General features: G+C 48.3%; 1 protein-coding gene across 2 annotated transcripts in view; it reads right to left on the bottom strand.

The window, feature by feature from the left end:
- ROBO4 (roundabout guidance receptor 4) overlaps positions 1-21,518 on the bottom strand; it is a 72,702-nt gene that overhangs the window by 5,202 nt on the left and 45,982 nt on the right. For both annotated transcript variants that reach the window (XM_048513388.1, XM_048513389.1), the window contains exons 17-18: positions 13,553-13,792; positions 4,034-4,440 (exon numbers count right to left, since the gene is read on the bottom strand). In XM_048513388.1, coding sequence (XP_048369345.1) covers positions 4,034-4,440; positions 13,553-13,792 — 647 coding nt within the window. The remainder of the gene's footprint in view (positions 1-4,033; positions 4,441-13,552; positions 13,793-21,518) is intronic.

The raw sequence follows: 21,518 nt of genomic DNA, 5'->3' as shown, positions 1-21,518 counted from the left end.
GCTGATGGCAAAATGTTACAGCATGCTAACACATAAGGTCTCTTACACTTTGACAGTGTCATGATTTTTTAGAATGCTCTGCATACTTCTTAAGAACGGGAAAGTTTAAAGGGGATTCCATTCCATCCATATTCTGGTGAAAAGAAAGAACTTCTTTCTTTTCTCTCTCTTTCTTTCTGCAGTCAGACAAGGAAGGGATTGAGGGATTTCAGATTTCCGTTATCTCCATTTTCCACCAACCTAAGGCATCAGCTTTGGCTCGTGATGAAACGAAGAAGCCAGGGCAGCCAAAAAAGCCAGGCTGTTCCCTCCTCCAGGATAACTCAGTCAAGGCCACAGAGATCTGTATTATGTCTCCCTTCACACAAGGCTAAAAGACTGGAGTCAAGGCCAGGCAGCTGCCTGTTGGGTGTTTGTTAATGCACCTACACTTTTCCCAATACATGACATTATCTTATAAAGATAAAGTATCTTATAAAGACAGTATCTTATAAAGATAAAGATATCTAGGTACAGACCACTGGCTCCCCCCCACCCCAATTTTGCTCCTTAGGGTGAGAGAAGGGGCAAAGAATAGGGGGCAAAGTGAATGCCCGCAGAGGGAGGGACAATCTGCAGAAACTCTTTGGCCCCTTCCGCACATGCAAAATAATGCGTTTTCAAACCACTTTCACAACTGTTTGCAAGTGGATTTTGCCATTCTGCACAGCTTCAAAGAGCACTGAAAGCAGTTTGAAAGTGCATTTGACAGAGCCATTTAGAGGTAGGGTGCAGGCTGTGCCTGTTTCTAGGACATGTTTTTAATTCCAGATCTATTTCTTCAATGCAGAATGTAGAGACAGGTGAATGACCATCCTACACCCCAGTCAGACTCTGCACGGAATCCCAACTGGACAGGCTCACTTGAATGCACAGTCAGTTTGGGTCAATGGGAGGAACTGAAACTCGCAAGCAGCCTGGCTGCCGCGCTCTGTGTAAGGTGGTCTTGCACCAACAGGGGACCTCCAGGAGCCCACTTCAGCATTCCCCCTGCAGCAGGCTGTTGCTGCTCCTTGAGCATTCTGGAAGGAGGCATGCTGTGATGCAAAGTGCAGGAAGGGCGGGGGGAGTCAAAGAGGCCTGTCTAGGTCAATGGGGTTAAGGCCGATGTGACCTCACCACACTACCCTGTGAGCGATGAAAGGTGGGATCTGTCTTACCGGAACGACAGAACCAGGAATAGCTTCAAAGAAATCAGGAAGAGGGAAAAAGGGCAGGCGAAAAAGGGCCTCTGCCTTTGAGAAGAGGGTGAACTGGAGCAGCTGTCCAGCTGTTCGCTCAAGGATTCTTGGCATGTTTGTGCCTGGAAGGTCTTTTCCTTTTGCATTTTTGCTGGCTCCATCAATTTTGTCATTTATGGCTCAAAGTTTGCTGTACAGGGTGGGGAGGGGGGGGAGACTCGAAACAAAAGCCTCATTCTAATGGCAACTGAGAATTACTGCAGTGATAAATCAAGCTGCACTTTCCTGGCCGTCTGCCTTATTACGAGGAACAAAGATTGAATGGAAGTGCCCAGAACCTGAGCAGCAGATACGAGATAAATCAATTCGGCTGTCGAGGAGTCCGGAGAGCGGATCATGCTTTGCCGGCAACTGAACCCCACTGTCCCAGAGACCCATCTCTGGGGAGGGTGAGAAAACAGGTAGATTCTGCTAACACTTGTAGGGCTTGCTGTGGAGAGGGGGGCGGAGAGACTCTAGAGGGGCGTCTGTTTTTACTTAAAAACTTGCTGGGAGAAGTTAATGTAGTCCGAAAGGTAACTGGATGTTGGGGGTGGGGGGTCCTTCATAGCAGCCCCGTCCACCTGAACTAGTCACCCAGTGTGCTGAGAACATGGCCCTGTCTGCTCAAAAACATTTGTGTCATCTAGGATTGACAACCTCCAAGATCTCCTGGGATCACAACTGATCTCTGGATGACAGATCAGTCCTTTGCAGAAATGACTGCTTTGGAAGGTGGGTTCTGTGGCATCATATGTCATTGAGGTCCTTCCCTTCCCTTCCCCTCCCCTTCCCAAACCCTCACCTCCTCAGGTTCCACCCCTAAAATCTTCAGGTATATTCCAACCTGGAGCTGGCAACTCTAGTGCCACCCAATGACACCCTTTTGATTACACCAGGCCGGTGCAGATGTTCTGGGCATCAATTCCCCCTTTTGTTCCAGTGCTACCCTAGAGCATGATTTTACATTACGTTAGCATCAACACGCAGAGGGGTTAATGCTCACTGGAATCCCCTCTCAACTAGGGTTTCACTTTTCATCTTCAAATGCAGCTTTAAAGGGAACTTGACTATGAACCATGGCTGACCTTGGGGCGGATGGGCCACTTTGGTTGAGGGAAGGGCAGGGGAGATTTGGGCCTGAGAAGAGGCACTGGGAAAGGGAGAGTAATTAAGGCCACTCTGCATTCTGCAAGCATGGGCCCACACTGCCCTTGTGAGGCTATTTACATATTTTTCTGGATTTCCCACCACCATCACCATAGCATACCCCTGACTGAAAATGTATCTTCCCTGCTCCTTTCAGTTCTAAGAAGGAGAAAAGACATACAGCGCCTCTCTCTCCTGCAGTGGCATATCTTGGAGGGGGAGGGGTCTTGAGACCCAGGCGCCACTCACCTCAGTAATGTGGGGATGCATTTAGCCACCCTTTCCCCCCTTGTGCCCCCAGCCACCAGCCTCCGCTCACTCACTCCTCACCCAGTCCGCTGCCTCGCATGGCTCTTCACCTTCCTTGCATGGCCCTGTCTCACCTGGTTCACCACCTGCTACTTCGCACCCTCTCCCCTCCCCTCCCCTCCCCACCCTCCATCCAGTCCTGGTCCAACTCCCCCCCCCCTACGCCTCCCTGCTACACATCCTGCTGGGGGAGACAGGGGGAATTTGGGGAACTGGGCATAGGTGGGGCGGTGCAGCAGCATGCCACCACTCTCCTGGGCCTCAAAGTAAGCCAGGAACGAGGAAAATGACATGAGAAGAAAAATTGCCACCCCCTGCAATGGTGGCATGACTCTGATTTGTATCATGACCCCCCCCCCTCCCCCACAGCTGTCTGGCAACTTCCCCCAAGTAAAGGAGTTCGCATTGCAGAAAAAAGCCATCTATACGTCTCTGTGGCTTTCATCAATCTTCAGTTCACTCAACTGAAAGACACTAAAGTGCACTGAAATGCATTCTAATTCAAAAGGTGGCAAAACAGCAGAAAAGCTACAAAGGTGAGTTGTAAAAGGGGAGTGAGGCCCAGACAGTTTCCTGGGCAATCCGGCACGGTCCCTTGTGCACTTCCCAGCAGGGTGGTCAACCAGCAGGTGGGCCCAGAGATCTTACAGAATTACAACAATCTCCAGCCAATAGAGATCCCCTGAAGAAAACGGCTGCTTTGGAGGGTGGACTCTATGGCATTAGCCCTTGCTGAGGTTCCTTTCCAAATCCCATCCTCCCAAATTTCCAGGAATTTTCTACAAGGAGTTGTCAACCTTACTTTTTTGAAAAATGCCAACCATTTCTGAGAAATGAAATAAGGGACGCCACGAAGGTTGTACGATTTGGAAAGAAGCTGGGGGAATCCCATTCTGCCTCGGATAGGAGGAACCCTGTTTATTTGGGATCCAGAATAGGGACACAGTTCTCGTGGATCACAACAATAGGGGAGGGAACAAGAAGGCAGTTACCCAGAGGTGGAGCGCTCACGGGGACATGTGGGGTCACATGTCCACAGGCACACACCAGCTGATCACGTGGGGGAGGAGAATCACCCCCACACCCCTCCCCTTGGCCCCACCCTCCAGGTTGCTCCTTCAGCCAGTGGAGGCTCTGCCAGCTAAAAGAGCAGCCTGTCGGGACCGGGCTGAGGGTTGGCCCACAGCAGACTCCCACCAGCTAAGGTAAGTGGGGTGCGGGGATACACGGGCAGGTGGGGGTATTGGGGGAGTTGGTGGGCGGTGGGAGGAGGTGTTGCCCTGGGATCATTTCCCCTGCTACGCCTCTGCAGTTACCTGTCAGTGCTTTGTCTGCCTCCCTCTGAGCCAGCCCGAAGCAGAAACTGTCCACCGCCACCGCCAGAGCCTGAGCAAAATTGGCATCCAGGAGGAAGGAGCCATCGGAGGAGCTGACGAGGCTGCAGCGGGTGCTGGTGCCGTTGTCCTCTGAGACGGAGCCCCACCCATTGAGGAGGGAGCCCCCCAGGGACGCTTCATCCTCGCTCAGACTGGACGAGGGAGTCCTGCAGAAACTCTGGAAGAACTTCGTGGGATGGCAGCCCCCTTCCTGCAAGGTGGTGTCTTCATCTTCACCAGCCCCTTCAGTTTCCAGCAGCTCTGAGGCCAGCTGGCCACAGATATATCCATAGGTGAGAGGTGCAGACAAAGCCCACGGTTGAATGGAGGAGCCACTGCTCTGCTGCCTTGGGGGAAAGAGCGGGAGGCAAACATTAGAAATGGAGAGAAATCAAATTTTTCAATGCAATTGATCTCCAAGCTATAGAGATCAGTTTCCCAGAAGAAAATGCCTGCTTTGGAAGGTGGAGTCAGTGGCATTAGTCCCCGTTTAAGTCCCTCTACACCCCAAACCCACATTCTTTAGGTGGCATCCCCCAAATTTCCCCATACCCTGGAGCTGGCAATTCTAGCAGTTCAGCATTTGCAGAACGTCCCTGATTCAATTCTCAGCACCTCAGTTTCAAAGACTTGAAGACGAAAGTCTTGCCTGTATGACCAAAGGGAGTCTCCATATTCAGAGGTTCCAAACCTTTGAAACCAAGGTGGCTTGGCTCCCAGTCTGATCCAACAGGGCCATTCTTACATTCTTAAAGATACTGGCTTTAGATTGTGTCTGTGGCACTGTAGCCAGCTGCAGCCCTCTCCACCCTAAACTCTTTCAATGAAATTGGACCTATTTCTGAGTAGACCTGCTTAGAATTCTTTCTGTAGTCTTGTCAAGTTTAGAATCCATTCAGTCAACCATTGAACAAATTAAACATGACATCCACAGCCCCATCGCAAAAAATATTTTTTGAAAAAACAATAATTGCATATTTTATTCTGATCCAAACTACTATGCAGATCTTCCCTTGGGCACACCTTCATTTGTTTAAGGGCTCTATTAGCTGGTTCTTTGAAAATGTCTAAAGTGGGTGTGCAGCAAAGAAACATGCTAAAAAATCCATTACAAACTCATCAAATGCTTAAACATGTCCTAATAAAATCAAGAAAGTCAAATGGAAGGTTAAAAATAAAACATGATAAAAATGCTTGACCAACAGTCAAATGAATACATTAAGAAAAATTAACAGTGATACTCAGTGGCTCAGAAGCCACATGTGACTCCTTGATGTACCACTTGAGGCTCTGCCACGTGGTACCCCTATTGCAGTGGGATGCCTGAGCACCCTCTACTTCCCTTGCAGTTTTCTCACTACCCTTCTGGCACAAGGCAAAGTAGCCTTGGCCATCTTGCTCTCTGATTGGAGCCACTGTGCCTCATGCTAGAAAAACAGCAAGAAGACCGCAAGGGAAGGGAAGAGTGCCTGGGTTCAACAGGAGCAAGAAGAGGTACTCTGGTGATTTCAGTGGTTAGCTATGTATGTTTTATGACTAATTCTGTTATTGTACTGTCAAGGGCTTTCATGGCCAGAATCACTGGGGGGCTGTGGGTTTTGGGGGTTGTATGGCCGTGTTCCAGTAGAATTTTTCTCCTGATGTTTCACCTGCATCTGTGGCTGGCGTCTTCCCTGTTTCTACCAGAAGTGATGTAGCACTGTCTGTTTGGAACATTGTCAGTTAAAAAAAATAATTATCTGGCTGCTGTATGCAGCGGCGAATGACAGGAGCCTGGAGTGGCAATCGCCCAGCCCCATTGAAGGTTGGGCAGCCCTAGAAGGCGGGCCTTAAGATGCCTTTCTTAATGGCCAACAATATATGGAGAAAATGTGTGTTAAGGCAAAAAAAATATTACTGGACTAGGCTATCTAAGACTAGTGGAATAAACCAATATTTACATAACAAGTGCTTATGCAGCTAAGCTAAAATTTATTATTTGGTTAGAAAAAATTCTGTTACATCACAGTTTCACTAAATCGTACACATGTACTCAACTTGCTATATCACTTAGCTATCACAGCACAGAACTTCTCAGTACAAATATAGGGTAACAATCTCAAATAAGCAGGGTTCAGTGGAAGAACATGTTCTTTCCACTGGAAGGTCCTCTTCACCAGCCCGCTCAAGTTTATGGAAGTTGCATCAGATCACGTGAATGAACCCTACGAAGTCACAATCCTGGTTAGCATTAGTGAGGATTCTGTAGGGGGTGAGCTGGATTTTCCACAGTGCCATCCTTCCGCCATCCTTTCCTCTGCAAAAGGCCGGCTGCAAACGGCAAAGCACTGCGCGCACCCAAGCAATGCCGAAATGATTCACTATAATGATGGCGCTGTCTTTTCGCCAGCGGAGCCTCTGCTACTTGAGCCCTGAAAGCTTTTATCGGTCCAAGTCCTTTATGAAGAAGCTCTATTAGGACGAATTAAAAAATGATGATCAGATCCAAAAAAAACATAAAAGGCTTGCTGGAGAAATTGCATAATGATGTTATTTCCTTCTCCCAGTCAGGTCCATTTGCTCTGCTGCTGCTGGTTTCTCTGGGCAGAGTTCTCCCATAATAACAAAGACTGGTAATGGGACACTCCGCTGGCTGGGCAGCCTTTCCTATGTGCATCAAGGGAACTCAGGAATGATTGCTGTTAGGGCAGCTCCGAATGGCCATCAAAGCCGTTTATTTATTTATGTCCCATCTTTTTTTCCATCCAGGCTCCCGCCAGACTCAGACCTGCTGAGCTTCTATATCATACACTCAGCATCCACTGTGCCCTCTAAACACCCTTATAGTCCAGGCTTAGAATGGTATCAATTTGTACCCATTATGTGTATATCCTCAGAACATCTTCTCCCACCCAAGAACCGTCCCAGCAGAGGCATATTTCATTCATACGGGGGGTGGGGGTGGGAATGGACTGGGAAGTGGAAATGGCCCTGGTCTGGACCCAGCCATGTCGAGGGGCCCCTGTGGTGCTATAACCCAGAGCTTCAGGGTCCATTCAGCTCAGTGGGGCAAACAACGGTATTCGCTTGGGCATGTGTGTGTAAAGTTGCAGCTGACTTATGGAACCCAGTAGGGTTTTCAAGGCACGAGGTGGTTTGCCATTGCCACCATCTGCATAACAACCATAGGACAGAGGTAGTTTGCCTTTGCCGTCCTCTGCATAATCTGTTATTCTCCCCTGTTGGGGGTCTCCCATCCAAGTATTAAAGAGGGTCGACCCTGCGTAGATTTTGAGATCTGACAAGCTCAGGCTAGCCTGGGCCATCCAAATCACAGTGGTATTAGCTGGCTCATTGTTTTCTCCTGAAAACCAGCAGCAAAGAGGGAAAAGATAGTTGGTGAACCAGTCGCTGATCAAGGGTATAAGCCAAGTGGCCCCTGAGGCTCTGGAGGAGGAGGAGGAGGAGAAGTTTGGATTTATACCCCTGTAAGGAGGTATTTATACTCCTGTAAGGAGTATATTTATACCCCTGTAAGGAGGTATTTATACTCCTGTAAGGAGACTCAAAGGGGCTTACAATCTCCTTTCCCTTCCACCCCCTCAGCAATCTCCTTTCTTCCCCCTCTCCTTTCCCCCCCCCCCCCCCCCCGATAAGCCTCCACAGCTCAAGTGGCAGAGTGGAGAATCAAACCTGATTTTCCAGATTAAAGTGCACCTGCTCTCAGTGGCGTAGTGCACAGGGAGACGGGGGGCATCTTGCACTGGGCACGTGCCAGTGCGGGGGCGTTCTGGGGCAGGGGTGGGTTCTGGGCACGTGCCAGTGCGGGGGCGTTCTGGGGCAGGGGTGGGGGCATGGCAGAGGCGCAGGGCACACACATGCCCCAGGAGCAATTCCCCCTTGCTACAGCTCTGCCTGCTCTTAACCACTACACCACTGCTGCTCTCTGCTGTTAGAGTTACTGGAGCCTGGTTATGCTCACTCCTGGCTACCCGTGGCCTGGTAAGGCAGGGGCCCACCCCGAAATTTCTCCATAGGCTCAATAGCCAGGCCACCGCTATTGAGTTTCACCAGTACAGCTTTATGTATTATTGTGCTGGTCAACGACCATCATAAACTATTAAATTGTTCATTCAATGGTACATAGGGTTGCCAACCTCTAGGTGGTAGCCGAAGATCTCCTGGTCACTAGCATATTTCCCAAGCCAGACTTGGCAACCCTCCTCTGGAATTTGTGTCAAATTGGAAGGAATGATGTCGCTTTTCTTTTCACAACCAACATTTTAAGAGGCAAGCAGAGCTGAAACCGCCGACTCCACCAGAGACAACAACCGGAACAGAGAACCAGCGATATGGAGGTTTGTTTTAATCAGCAACTCATCGGCACAACTCTTAATTTTGGGGATGTCGCCCAGTGAAATTACAAGGTCAATCTCAGCACAAACTAAATTTAACTGGGCAGCAGCTATTCCAGGCACAGAGCTGTTCCTCCTTCCTCCTTCCTCCTCCCTCCTCCTCAGTTCTTCTCTTTTTCCATCTGTCACAACCCATAGTTGTCTTACTTGTATCCTGCCACACACAGTTCTACAATTTCATCAGTTCTGACCCCCACCCCGCGTTCCTGTGCCAGCTCTCAGCTCAAGCCTTCTCCAGCACGCATATTGAGCCATTCCTCTTCAAATCCCAGCTGAAAGTAGATTTCTCAGTTGCTGATGGAAGGTTTTATGATCAGTTTTTGCTTGTACCATATACATATATATATATGAGCCTGTATGTGTGTGTTTGTGTGGTATAATATATGCTATGTAGAACTGCTGGTCTTTGGCCTTCCATAACCGCAGCAGCAATTAGAGACTTCCCCCAAGGGAGGAGAAACCATCTCACAGGCCGCACTGAACGTGTTTGACTTGGGATCAAAAGCCGCGGTCAGCCCACTTCCTGCCCCCAGGCCCCCAGGCTTCAGAAACGGCAGCCTAGCATTAAAAGAGGGAGAGGCTACGTGCTCCGAGAAAGTCGTCTCCGACGTGAGCGCACATAAAAAAGGCCTGGGGCTCCTTTTCAAAAGAAGGGGGACTAGTAAGGTGGGACAAAATGCAGTTAATAAGAACACTAGGAGAACTAGGCTGGATCAGACCAGAAGCCCATCTAGTTCAGTGATGGTGAACCTTTTCGAGACCGAGTGCCCAAATTGCAACTCAAAACCCACTTATTTATCGCAAAGTGCCAACACGGCAATTTAACCTGAATACTGAGGTTTTTGTTTTTGTTTTTAAAAAAGGTTGACTCTGAGGTGTGCATTACTTGGGAGTAAACTTGGTGGTAGTCGATGGCTTTGCTTTGAAGCAACCATGCAACTCTTCCGATGGGTGAATTATGACCCAAGGAGGGTTTACTCAGAAGCAAGCCCCATTGCCAGCAACCAAGCTTACACCCAGGTAAAGGATTGTGCTTTAGTTCTTCTCATGAAAATCAGTGGGGTTTAACAGTGCTTAACAGGGTCACCAACACTGCTTCCTCAAAACTAGGTCGTAGGTTTAATGCTAATAATCGAGCCCAGCGGCCCAGGCCAGCCTAGATGTGTGTGGGGGGACTCTGTTTGCACGTGCCCACAGAGAGGGCTCTGAGTGCCACCTCTGGCACCCGTGCCATAGGTTCGCTACCACTGATCTAGTTCCATAAGTCAGGACATTCAGGTGGGTTTCAAAGCCCCAGCATTGCCACTGTTTTCTTTGCTAAATTTCAAATCCATTGCTGTGGCATAGGGCACTTACTCTTGCCAGGTGCAATGTTCTACCTTCCTCTCTCCAACAAGGACGCCACCTCGGGATCCCATATAAAGATAGGAAATGCCCATGTGACCTGGACTGTGTGGAATCTGTATCTCACATGTTGTTATACTGTCCCTTCTATGCTCTAGATAGGAAGAAGTATATAACCCCTCTCTTGTGTGAAAGAGAAGGGACAACGGATAAACGGAAGGTTATATTTCTTCTAAACAGTCATTGCTATGAGGTGCTGGAAGCTGTGGCCAGATTTTTGAACGGTATAATTTTAAGTCGTTCTAACCTGTGTTAACTGGAAGGTTGTGATGTCATGTGTTTTTTCTTTTTATTTATATGCCATTAAAGATATTTGGGAAAAAATCCACTGCTAGAATACTGACATAGGCAGTAAAAGCTGGGTTCCTGGCCGACCCATGTACACATGTTGAAAGAGACAGCAGGAAAGCCATGGCTGTTACACTTGACCTGTCCCTCTCTCGGTTACACCTCTTGGTGCTCGACCTATATGGTTGTCAGTTGTCCTCTGGCAGCCCCCTGAAAGTTTCCCAGGAATAGGAGCTGGTGGTTTGATACCATTTCCAGGCAAAAACCTGGCAGTGACATCACTCCCCCGATGACTCTCTAGGAATCCCATCAATCAGTATGGTAAAGAACATGAAGGTCAGTAGAATTCTTAGGGAGTCACAGTAGTCTGTGATGTCACTTCAGGGGGGTTTGCCTGCCAATGTTATCATGCCATTGTGGACACCATTTTCCCCCTCCCACTGCTGCACAGCTTAGCAGCAGACAATTGGGTACAGCAACGGGGAAATGTCCACCTGTGCAGGGAAGCTGGCAACCCTCATCCATACCTCTCTTGGTTTTGGCTGATAGGAAACCACAGCAATATTGCTGAGCCTTCTAAACATCAGCCTCTGGAAAACCAAACCATGGTGGGGAACTGGGGTGGGCTTGGAGGCCACTGTGCAACTTGGCCAGACTTTTCCCATGGAAAGGCTGCCAAAGGGAGGGAAGGAGGGAAGATAAGGGAGCAGGTAAAGGTAGGCCGGTTGCTGGCTGAGAAGAAGAAAAGGAAGCAGGAAAGGGAGAGAGGCTGTGAAGACTGCCAGGGAAGGAAGAAGAAATAGTGGGAGAGAGAATGCTGGGGAAATGCGATGCCCCCCACAAATCATTGCAGGACATTGCTTCCTTAAGCAGATTATTATAAAGGTTTCAGAAGTCACCAGCACCTGTGTGCTCCAAAAGGACCTAGTCTGCCTGATCCAAAACACTTCGTGCCTGTGCATAACACAGCAAAGAGGAATGCCAGTCCGCAATGCCAGGGAGCTTCCAGTGGGTTCCCTGATCCACCTTCCCCTGGAGCCAAGAGTAACACCAGACTCTCTCTCTCTCAGAAGAGGAATGCAGGCCAAATGCCCCATCCCTCAAGAGCTGATGTGGCACGAAGGGGGAAAGGCAAGGCAGCTGGCAGGCAGGCAGGACTGGCTGAGGTTTGTTAAGCGCTGCTGAGAACATATTAAGCTGGCAGGCGGTCAGCCCACCTAGCCTCTAAATGGAGCTGTAATTATCTGAGTGGGATCAATGTGCTTCCCATCAAAAAAAATCAGTGGTGCTGCGTCCCGGCCCCAATTGCAAAAGTGTAAGGAGTCAGCCTCACAGAGCAAACTCTCCTCCAACTGCAGAGGCAAGCAGTTCTGGCACATTAGCTAATTGCAGCCAGGGATGCTTTTGCTGGCAAGAGGAAACCGGAGGAGCCTGATGTGAGATGCCTTTCCCACAAGGCCAGGGAGCAGCGGTGCCATGTGCCCTGGGAGGCCTTCAATCCATGGCAAAAACCCTGTCAGCTGTGGGGAAGGGGGGAAGAATAGTGGAGCCAGGACGGGCTGCAAGAGACCTTTGGGCATTTCCTGGAAACAGTGGAACAAACAGCACAAGTGACTCGCATCTCCAGCAACCAAAACTGGCACATCTCCCACACAGCAAGAGACACAGAAGCTGCTCCCCCTTCAGAAGCACGTGGGTTCATTTCCTTCAGCTCATCAGATCTTGGAAGCTGAACAGGGTCAGTTCTAGTTAATATTTGGTCAGGAGACTACCAAGGAATACAAGAATTGCTATTAGATCTGGTCATTTGGTAAAGCCGAATCACAAAAAAAGCCAAATTGGCTTTGTTGGGTTTTCTTTTTACAGAACCCCCCCCCCCCCCCAAGAGATGAATAAGTCTAGTGCCGAAAAAGCCAAACAGAATTTGGTTTATTCGGCTCTTGGAGGAACCCCCTCTTTTGTTGCGGTTTCTCAAGTCCACGTGGACTTGACAAACACTGGTGACGTGGGGGCGTACCACCTGAACTGAATTCTGGAGTCCAGCATTTAGTTCAAGTGCTCCCCTGCCACAATGCTCCAAGTCCCTGTGGACTTGGGAAACGTCAGTGGCAGGGGAAACTTGGGAAACACCAGTAGGGTGGGGAGAGAACTGAATGCTCAGCTTGGCATGGCTGAGCTGAGCTGAGCATTCAGTTCTCCCAACCACTACCACTTCTCAAGTCCTCTGTTGAGATCCTGTCTGCTGTAGCTTCTCAAGTCCACATGAACTTGAGAAGTTGTGGTGGGAAGAACTGGTACATTTCAAGTTTGGGTTTTAACCAGTGGTGAGATTCAAATAATTTAACAACCGGTTCTGGTGTTGGGATTCAAATAATTTAACAACCAGTTGTTTACAAGTGCTAGTTTAACAACCGGTTCTGCTGAACTGGTGCGAACCTGCTGAATCCCACCACTGGTTTTTTTTAACCCTTTCCACTTCCCATACCAGAAAAGTCAAATAAAATCAACAGGTATAGGCTTTTTCGGCTTTACAGAAAATTTCCAGTTTTCCTTGAAATTTATCCCCCCCCCACACACACACATAAAAAAGTGCTCACCCCTAGATGATATGCAAAATAATGCCATGGCCTCTGTTAGTCTCCTGCCTTGAAAACCCCATAAGGGGCTGCCATAAGTCAGCTGTGACTTGACAGCACTTTGCATACATATCACATGCAGTATTTTTTTAAATAAGTAATAGATCAAAAGGATCTTTCTCCTTTGATTATGATGTGGAAAATATAAGGTAAGTATGTGAAAAGTTAGACCCAAGAAGGAAGCTGGTGGAATGTGTAGGTTCAGAACGAACCATGTGGCAACTCAATGCTAGATCGGCCTGTCTGGCTAGCAATCTATTACCAGTCATGGATGCCTCTTCTGTTCTTTCTACCTTGCTTTAACATTCCATTTATATCAGTTTTACCTGACAGGGCATCAGTTCATTTAATATTAAACCTTGAAACCCTGCACAGTTCTCAACCTGAACTGGCTCTCGAGGTACCTTGCAAATAAAAGAGAAAAAAGAAAACCAGGGGAAAAAAGGTTATTGATGCAAAACATCTTAAAAGTACTAAAATCCTGGCAAAAACTTCACTGCAAATCACTTAGATGAGCAACAGGTAAAAATCAAGGAGAACCATCACTTAAAAACAGTGGAAAATAGCAGCACAGATAAGCAAATAAGGTTCTCCTAAACCGGAGAGATCGTGACAGACAGTGGGGTTGAACTACAGCACGCTGCTGATTACAGGATGTGGGTGCAGTTAATGGTGCTGCAAAAGAAAACAACCAGAGCAGAATGCATGCAGCTTGGCACAACAGGCTCTGCTTTTACCTTGGACAGCCAGCCTCCTCGCTGAGTTCCAGGTATTCAGCCACTTCATCCGGGGTAAGCACCGTCTCCTTGTCATCATTGAGGGAGGCGGAGATTGAAGCTGTGGAGAGGCGGTTGTATGGCAGAGTGGGGCAGGTTTGGCTTTCTCGCGGGGAACCCTTGGCTGTCTGCGGGGAATCCTCGTCCTGTTGCTGGGGCACCGAGGCTGCAGGGGCCTCCCGATAACAAGTGCAGGTACACCTGTGAAGCAGCAAAACATGAAGACCAACCAGCCTTGAGAGTTACTCTGACCCAGGACTCTCCTTTCCCCTGCCTCTCCGCTTTCTTTTTGTCGTTGCAGGTAATATGAGAAAATACTATCTCTTGGTTCCAATTTCATCATGTGCCAGGCTTTACCCTAAAGAAGGGGCCTGGCTCAGAGGTAGAGCATCAGCTTGACATGACACAAGTTCAATCCCCAGCATCTCCAGTCAGGGGCGTAACGAGGCAGCCCTGGGCAAACTGTAGCCCTGGGCAAAACCTGAGTTGGATGCCCCCCCCCCCATAGGCGGCCACTCCACCACGACCAAATTATTTTTGCACCAGGACATTGGTGCCTGCAGGGGGTGCATTTTTAGACATATCAGCACCAAAATTTCAGCATATCATCAGGAGACTGTCCTTATGCTGCTCCCCAAGTTTGGTGAGTTTTGAGACTGTGCCTTCAGAAATGTCCCCCCCACCCCCCAGCCTGCAACCCCTATGGACAGCAATACAGAAAACTCAATGCAGAACAAAGATTCTTGGGAAAATTTCTGGGATGTTCCTGCAGGCAGTGCATTTTTGGATGTATCAGCACCAAAATTTCAGGGTATCATCTGGAAACTGTCCTTATGGTACCCCAAAGTTTGGTGCAGTTTGGTCCAGGGGGTCCAAAGTTACGTATCCTCTGGGGAAAGGAGTGCCCCATCCCCATTCTTTGCCCCTAAGGAGATGGGGCTACCTTTTGAGGTCCATAACTTTGGGACTCCCCTGAACCAAACTGCACTAAAACCTTGGGGTGCCATCAATGACAGCTCAGATGCATACCCTCGAAATTTTGGTGATGATATCAGTCCAAGAGGAAATGCCCTCCCTGCAAGAACATCCCCGAAATTTATGCCCAAGAATCTTGTTCTGCATTGAGTTTTCTGCATTACTGTCAATAAGGGGTATGCAGGCGAAGGGGAGCTACATTTTTGAAGCAGGCACAGTCTCAAAACTTTCAGGGAGTCAGATAAGGGAGATTTCCCTAATGATACCCCGGTTTTGGTGCAGTTTGGTTCAGGGGGGGGGCCAAAGTTATGGGACCCTCAAAACTGTAGCCCCGCATCTCCTATTAGTCTCCCATTGGAAACAATGGGGATAGGGGCACCTCCCCTTTGGGGAGTCCATAACTTTGGAAACCCTGAACCAAAACCCTCACCAAATCACTTGGGGGGGGTAATCATAAGGACAGTCTCCTGATGATAGGCTGAAATTGTGGTGCCGCTAGCCTAAAAACTGCGCCCCCTGCAGGCCAAAAATGGAAAACCACTAAAAATACCCAAAAACGAACCCAGCATTTTGATGCCCCCCACAAGGTGATGCCCTGGGCAGCTGCCCACCTTGCCCAATGGGCATTATGCCAGTGTCTCCAGTCAAGGGTCAGGTAGCAGGTGATGTGAAAATTGTTTACCTGAGACACTGGAGAGCTGCTGCCGGAATGAGCAGGCCATATTGACTGGGATGGACCAGTGTTCTCATCCAGCACAAGGCAGTGTCATGCATATTAACGTGTCTGCATTAATATGAAAACATGATAGGACCAACAGAAGAGCTCATTTCACCAGCTTGGTGTAATGGTTAAGAGCAGCTGGATTCTACTCTGGAGAACCAGGTTCGATTCCCCACTCCTCCACCTGAGTGGCAGAGGCTTATCTGGTGAACCAGATGTGTTTCCGCACTCCTACATTCCTGCTGGGTGCCCTTGGGCTAGTCACAGTTCTTTGAACTTTCTGTCTGTTGTGGGGGGAAGAAGGGAAAGGAGCTTGTAAGCCACCTTGAGTCTCCTTTCAGGAGAGAAAGGTGGGGTATAAATCCAAACTCTTCTTTTGCTTTCTTTTCTCCCTGTGGCAAATTTTGTATCAGCATATTCAGAGTAGACAGAGATTGACAAAATAATATCCCACTCCCCCACCCCCACCCCCAGGGGAGGGCTCATAATGTATCTAACCTGAAGAAGAATGATTTCTGCTGGACCAGCAAAAATAATACAGGTGCCATATGTACCACCTTGGGCTGGATCCTCTGGTTTATTATATCAACGTTCCTTGGCACTGCAAGGTTTTAAAATATCGTTTCAGTGTTACTATGGCTGCCAGAGTTTTCTGCTATTCTGCCCACTAGGACACAAAGGCAGCGTTTTTTTTAAAAAAAAAGTAAAAGGAAATAATAAAGAACGCCTCTCTGAGAGGAGCACCATATAAAAATGAACCTGGGGACACAATGGCTAGAAACTACAGAACAAAGGAAGGTGTGCTCTCTTTCTTAGAAGCCCTGTTTTTTTTTCCCTTCCAGCTCTGGAGCACCCCCGACTGCATGCCACAGAAGTCACTTGAAGGTGCAGGGAAATAACAGGGCCCCAGGGGTGCCTTTAAGACTGACAACATTTATTCCAGCATCTGCTTCGGTAAGTCAGAGCTCTCTTCACCCAGTGCACACTAGTTACAGACTAAGGCCCTTCATGCACTTACCGTTTGTGACCCAAGTCTGTCCTTCACAGTGGGGTCTCTTCACGTTTCCTCATTTACACATGAGGAAATGCCCCATTGAGCCTAGCCACATTTTGCCTGTCCCTGCTTCCAGGTAGGGAAGTTGTTTGCCACCTCTTTTTTTTTTAAAAAAAGGCTGTTTTAACAATCTATTGCAGGAGCCATAAATGGAAAATATTAAAATTTTCAAAAAGAACCCCGACAGATCCCACAGAAATGCTGCAGGGAAGCACCACACACAAATACACTCCCAGAACCACACCTGCCCCACATAGCAGTACTCAATGCTCCACTAATGCTTGAGTTGGGGCTGCTGACGGGGAGTTGCCCCCCCCTCCCTGGCACAGTGTCAGGTTTCTAAGTGACTCCGGCCTGCATCCAGCTCACGCCTCTGCCAGAACGTTTGAGCAATTTCAATAAATGAGCTGAGTCCATTTCCGGGCAGGAGCTCCGCCATCGTTTAGGAAACCATTCTTCAGCCTCGCTTCTGCTCAGGCACTGACAGCAATCCCCACCCCCCCATTCAAGTCTCGCGTATAAATGGATGCTGTCTGCCACCTGCCACCTGCGTTTTTGGATCCATTTTCTCCTACTCTGACAACGTGTGAGACAGGAAGAAAGAGCAGTTGAGAAAGGGGAGAGAGAACTTGCCAGCCACCGTGAGACACTCCGCATCACTGTGGGCAAACAAGGGAGCTTTCACTGACTCCAGGCCTCCCCTGCACAACCCAAAGTGGAAGCACTTCCCTGTCCAAGCAACCAAAGCGGGTGGCATGCTGAAGAGGGCACCAATGCATCACGGGGACTCAGCTTGCTTCCAGCTATCAGTGGCACGGGAATGTACTGGCACCGTCTACTCAGCTTGCACCTCCAGTAGCCAAATCCAAGCCACAGAGGTTTGCCATTGAACCCAGCTGGCATCAGTACCTGCCAAGGATGGCAGATGTGCGGCTTCCTTGAGCTGCCAAAATACCTTGAACTCACTCTGCTGGAAAGCAGAGGGAAAGAGAAGAATTGGAACAGCCCCCTGCTGGCATTCTAAGTGGCAGCCGGAGGGAGGGGGGAGTTAGAATCCTTTGCACTGCTATGTCACTTAAGGGGGAAGTCTGAAGTGACTTAGATGGTCCAGGCTGGACCTATCTCATCAGATTTCAGAAGCTAAGCAAGGACAGCCCTAAGCCCTAGTTAATATTTAGACAGGAGGAAGTCCAGGGTTGCTTTGGAATTCCACACATGAAGTTCTTATGGAGCTGCCTAATACCAAATTTACCGCTGTGTTTTAAATTTAATTTAATTTAATGGGGTTTTGTTTGTATATGTTATATGTAGAAATTATGTTGTGCACCGCCCAGAGTGTTGTGTACCGCCCAGAGCCCTTCGGGGGTAGGGTGGTATAAAAAAACCATAAATAAATAAAATAAATAAATTAGTCACTGGTCCACCTAATTCAATATTGTCCTCAGACTGACCTTGATCCAAACATCCCAAGGACTGGCACTATGACCTGTAGTGTGCATAGCATGTGCTCTTCAGCTGAGCCACTGATGCTGTAACAACTGAGGTGCAGGTAGAGTTGCCAACAGCTTGCAGAAAAAAAAAGTTCTGTCTCTATCTCTCTCTTTTTGAGGGGCATCGGCCATTAAATTGCAGCCAAATTTTGGGGACCACTGACGGGTTTGCCATTGTTTGCCTCCACAGCATGATCTGGTATTCCTTGGTGATCTCCCATCCAAATACTTTTCAGGGCTGGTGCTGCTCAGTTTCTGGGATCTGATGATGAGATCAGGCTAGTTTGGTCTATCTGTCTCCTTAACAGAGGCTTGATGGAATGTTCTTTACCAGGTGACGTTGCTTACCTGTACCATATAAAAAAACTTCCACATATTAAGCCTCTGTTAAAGTGACATTTTTTTCTCCAGGTAGTTGGCAACCCTAGACAAAACAGGCTTTCAGAGTGTTTCCAGTGTACCATTTGAAAAGCAGGACAAATCAATACAGAATCTGCTGTTGTTTTAGCGCTGGCTTTAAGTACTTCATTTAAATGCTGTGTGCATGCTTCGGCTGTTTGCAAAAAGCCCTTCATCCCCCTTCCCCTCACAGCATACTACTTTGCTTCCCCTCTTATACGCCGAAGGCTATGCTGTTAGGAACCATTTAAACCTCTCCGAGAACCATTAATGCCTCTTTGCTTCACTCTGAGTACACTGGAATTAGCTGAAGGGCAATACGATACTTTATTTACATTTCAGCTGGCGAGATTTTTTTTTTTAACGTGCTGATAATTTAAATCAACAAGTGTATATGCTGCAACGTATGCATCTTGCTGCAATTACCAGTTGATTGCTTTGTGGCAGCTTTACAGCAGTTTTGCATCACTGGGAGTCAGCACAACCACTTTTAGCAACTGCTAGTGCTGTTGAGGATTTCATCTAAAAGAAGAAGCTAGGCCTAAGTCATAGTGTAAATCGTGTTTTGCTTTCTCCGTGCAGAAGTTTTAGGCTGTATCAGCATGGCTGAGGATTCTCCAGTTGGCATTCACTGCTGCTGCAAACTCAGAGGCATTCGTCTGGGCCAGTGGTCCCCAATCTTCTTGAGCCTGCAGGCACATTTCGAATTCTGACATGACATGGTGGGGGAAGCAATAAAATGGCTGCCACAAAATGGCTGCTGCAGGAGGCAGAGCCATCCACAAAATGACTGCCCAGCTCAACTTTGGTAACACAGTGCAGATCCTTGTGCTTAGAGGATGATGTCATGTGGATGCTCAAAAAAATGTATGGTTCCAGTTGGGTGCCAAAGCAGAGAAAAATATCTGAAAGCAGCCTCAGTTTTGTTCTGGCGCTTCCAAGTAGTTTTTGTAAATAAATAACTCCTGGTTATGCAAAAAAACAACAAACCCAGAGTATGTGTCACTCCCCCCACACACACACACATACACAGCAAAATGAACAAGCTAGCAAAAAAAGGAACAGAGATAGAATGTCTTCTACACCCATCCATCCGTTAAACGTGATGGCCATCACTTCTGGGAAGGATCACAGCACGGTAGTCCTCCCATCCCTAGAGGGCGCAGCACCCAGCATCAGCACAAGGCTGGTAGCATCACCAACCCAAGGGCATCAGGAAACAAATGGCAGCACTCCCTGTCAAGCCAACTCTGCCCCAATCCGTTCTGCAACAAAATGTATTTTCAATAGAGCAGTCAATTATTGTGTAATTGCCCATAAATCTAGAATGACACTGAAATTATTTCATGCACAGATCCAAGGACAACGTTTTCCCTCTTCATAAATGTGGGATTCATGAGGGCAGCAAAAAGGATGGAGTCAGCTGATATTTCACTAATGGATTGATTTACTTTCCCGGAATGATAATTGTCCATTTACTTAAAGAGCCGGGCACTTGTACAGCGGCCTGCCCTATTAAGCGAGAAATCTCCCTTCGAGCAAGATACAGATTCTTAGCATGATTTGTGGCTTTTTAAGTGCAAAGTAGGTAGAAGGTAAGGTTGAAATTCTTTTTTTCCCCTCCAAAAGATGATCCATCATATGACTCCCGCAGACAGCATGAAACGCATGTAGATTTCTCTTCTGGGTGCCAGAGGGGACTGTGGGCAATTTAATTTATTCTAAGCACCTGGCTTGATTGGAAGATGAGTCAGCACGGAGGCAGGATGGCTGCAGCTGCAAAGCTTGGCCCAGCTAAAGGTAAATGGAAGTAGGAGGGATTCCTGGAGCGTAGCAGAACCTCCCTGGCTCCAGAAACACAGATGAGGTGGGAATTATTCATACATTTAAATCAGATAACAAGCACTGAACTCTATGGTCCTTGTTAGAGTACCATAGCTAGAAGTGCATATAGAAGAAGAAGAAGAAGAAGAAGAAGAAGAAGAAGAAGAAGAAGAGGAAGAAGAGGAAGAAGAGGAAGAAGAGGAAGGAGGAGGAGGAGGAGGAGTTTGGATTTATATCCCCCTTTCTCTCCTGCAGGAGACTCAAAGGGGCTTACAATCTCCTTGCCCTTCCACCCTCACAACAAACACCCTGTGAGGTAGGTGGGGCTGAGAGAGCTCCGAGAAGCTGTGACTAGCCCAAGGTCACCCAGCTGGCGTGTGTGGAAGTGCACAGGCTAATCTGAATTCCCCAGATAAGCCTCCACAGCTCAAGCGGCAGAGCTGGGAATCAAACCCGGTTCCTCCAGATTAGAATGCACCTGCTCTTAACCACTATGCCACTTCTGCTCCACTAAGCCACTAAGCCATCCATCTCCTGAGGCCAGATCTCAGCAGGCCTCTGACCACCTGGAATCGCTCTGCTGGCCCCCAGGTTGCAAAAACAATGATGGCATGAAAGTTTTGTTTCTTTGCTGTGACTAGCCCAAGCTGTGACTAGCCCAAGGTCACCCAGCTGGCGTGTGTGGTAGTGCACAGGCTAATCTGAATTCCCCAGATAAGCCTCCACAGCTCAGGCGGCAGAGCTGAGCATCAAACCCGGTTCCTCCAGATTAGATACATGAGCTCTTAACCTCCTACGCCACTGCTGCTCAGAGTCAGAGTTAGGGAGAAAAAAATATTAAAAACAGAGTACTCAAATTGTGCACTAAGAAAAACTGTGTGTAAACTGTACAACATGTTTATACACAAGAATCTAAGAAGAAGAGTTTGGATTTATACCCCACTTTTCTCAATCAGGGAAGATTGGTGCTGCTGGTATTATTAGATCTTACCGCATGGTTTGATGTGGTTGATACGACCTTTTGACCTACCCCCTGGCCGTCTCTGAGGTGCGGGGCACTGTCCTACAATGGATTGCCTTGTTTCTCCGGGAGCGGAGTCAGCAAATATGGCATGGGGATAGGCCAGGGTCTCCCTCCGTGGCCTGGGGCCCTCATACCTTAGGGACTGTCTTACCCCATATGTCCCTAATAGGCCTCTTTGCTCTGCAGAGGCAAATTTGCTGGTGATCCCTGGCCCTTCAATGATGCATCTGGCTTCTACCCGGGCCAGGGCTTTTACTGCTCTGCCCCCTGCCTGGTGGAACACTCTCCCTCCAGTCATAAGGGCCCTGCAGGACCTTGGAGAGTTCCGCAGGGCCTGTTAAACAGCCTCCCCCACTACCCCCCACAAACCATTGCACTGGCTGTTTTGGGCTGGCCCCGTCCCTGAGTTTTCCTGGGTTGCCATCTGATATTTAGGTTTT

This window comes from Sphaerodactylus townsendi, linkage group LG12, assembly GCF_021028975.2.
Source record: "Sphaerodactylus townsendi isolate TG3544 linkage group LG12, MPM_Stown_v2.3, whole genome shotgun sequence".
NCBI classification, from domain to species: Eukaryota; Metazoa; Chordata; class Lepidosauria; order Squamata; family Sphaerodactylidae; genus Sphaerodactylus; species Sphaerodactylus townsendi.
The sequence above is the reverse complement of the archived record's forward strand: the minus strand, read 5'-3'. Positions and strand labels throughout refer to the sequence as shown.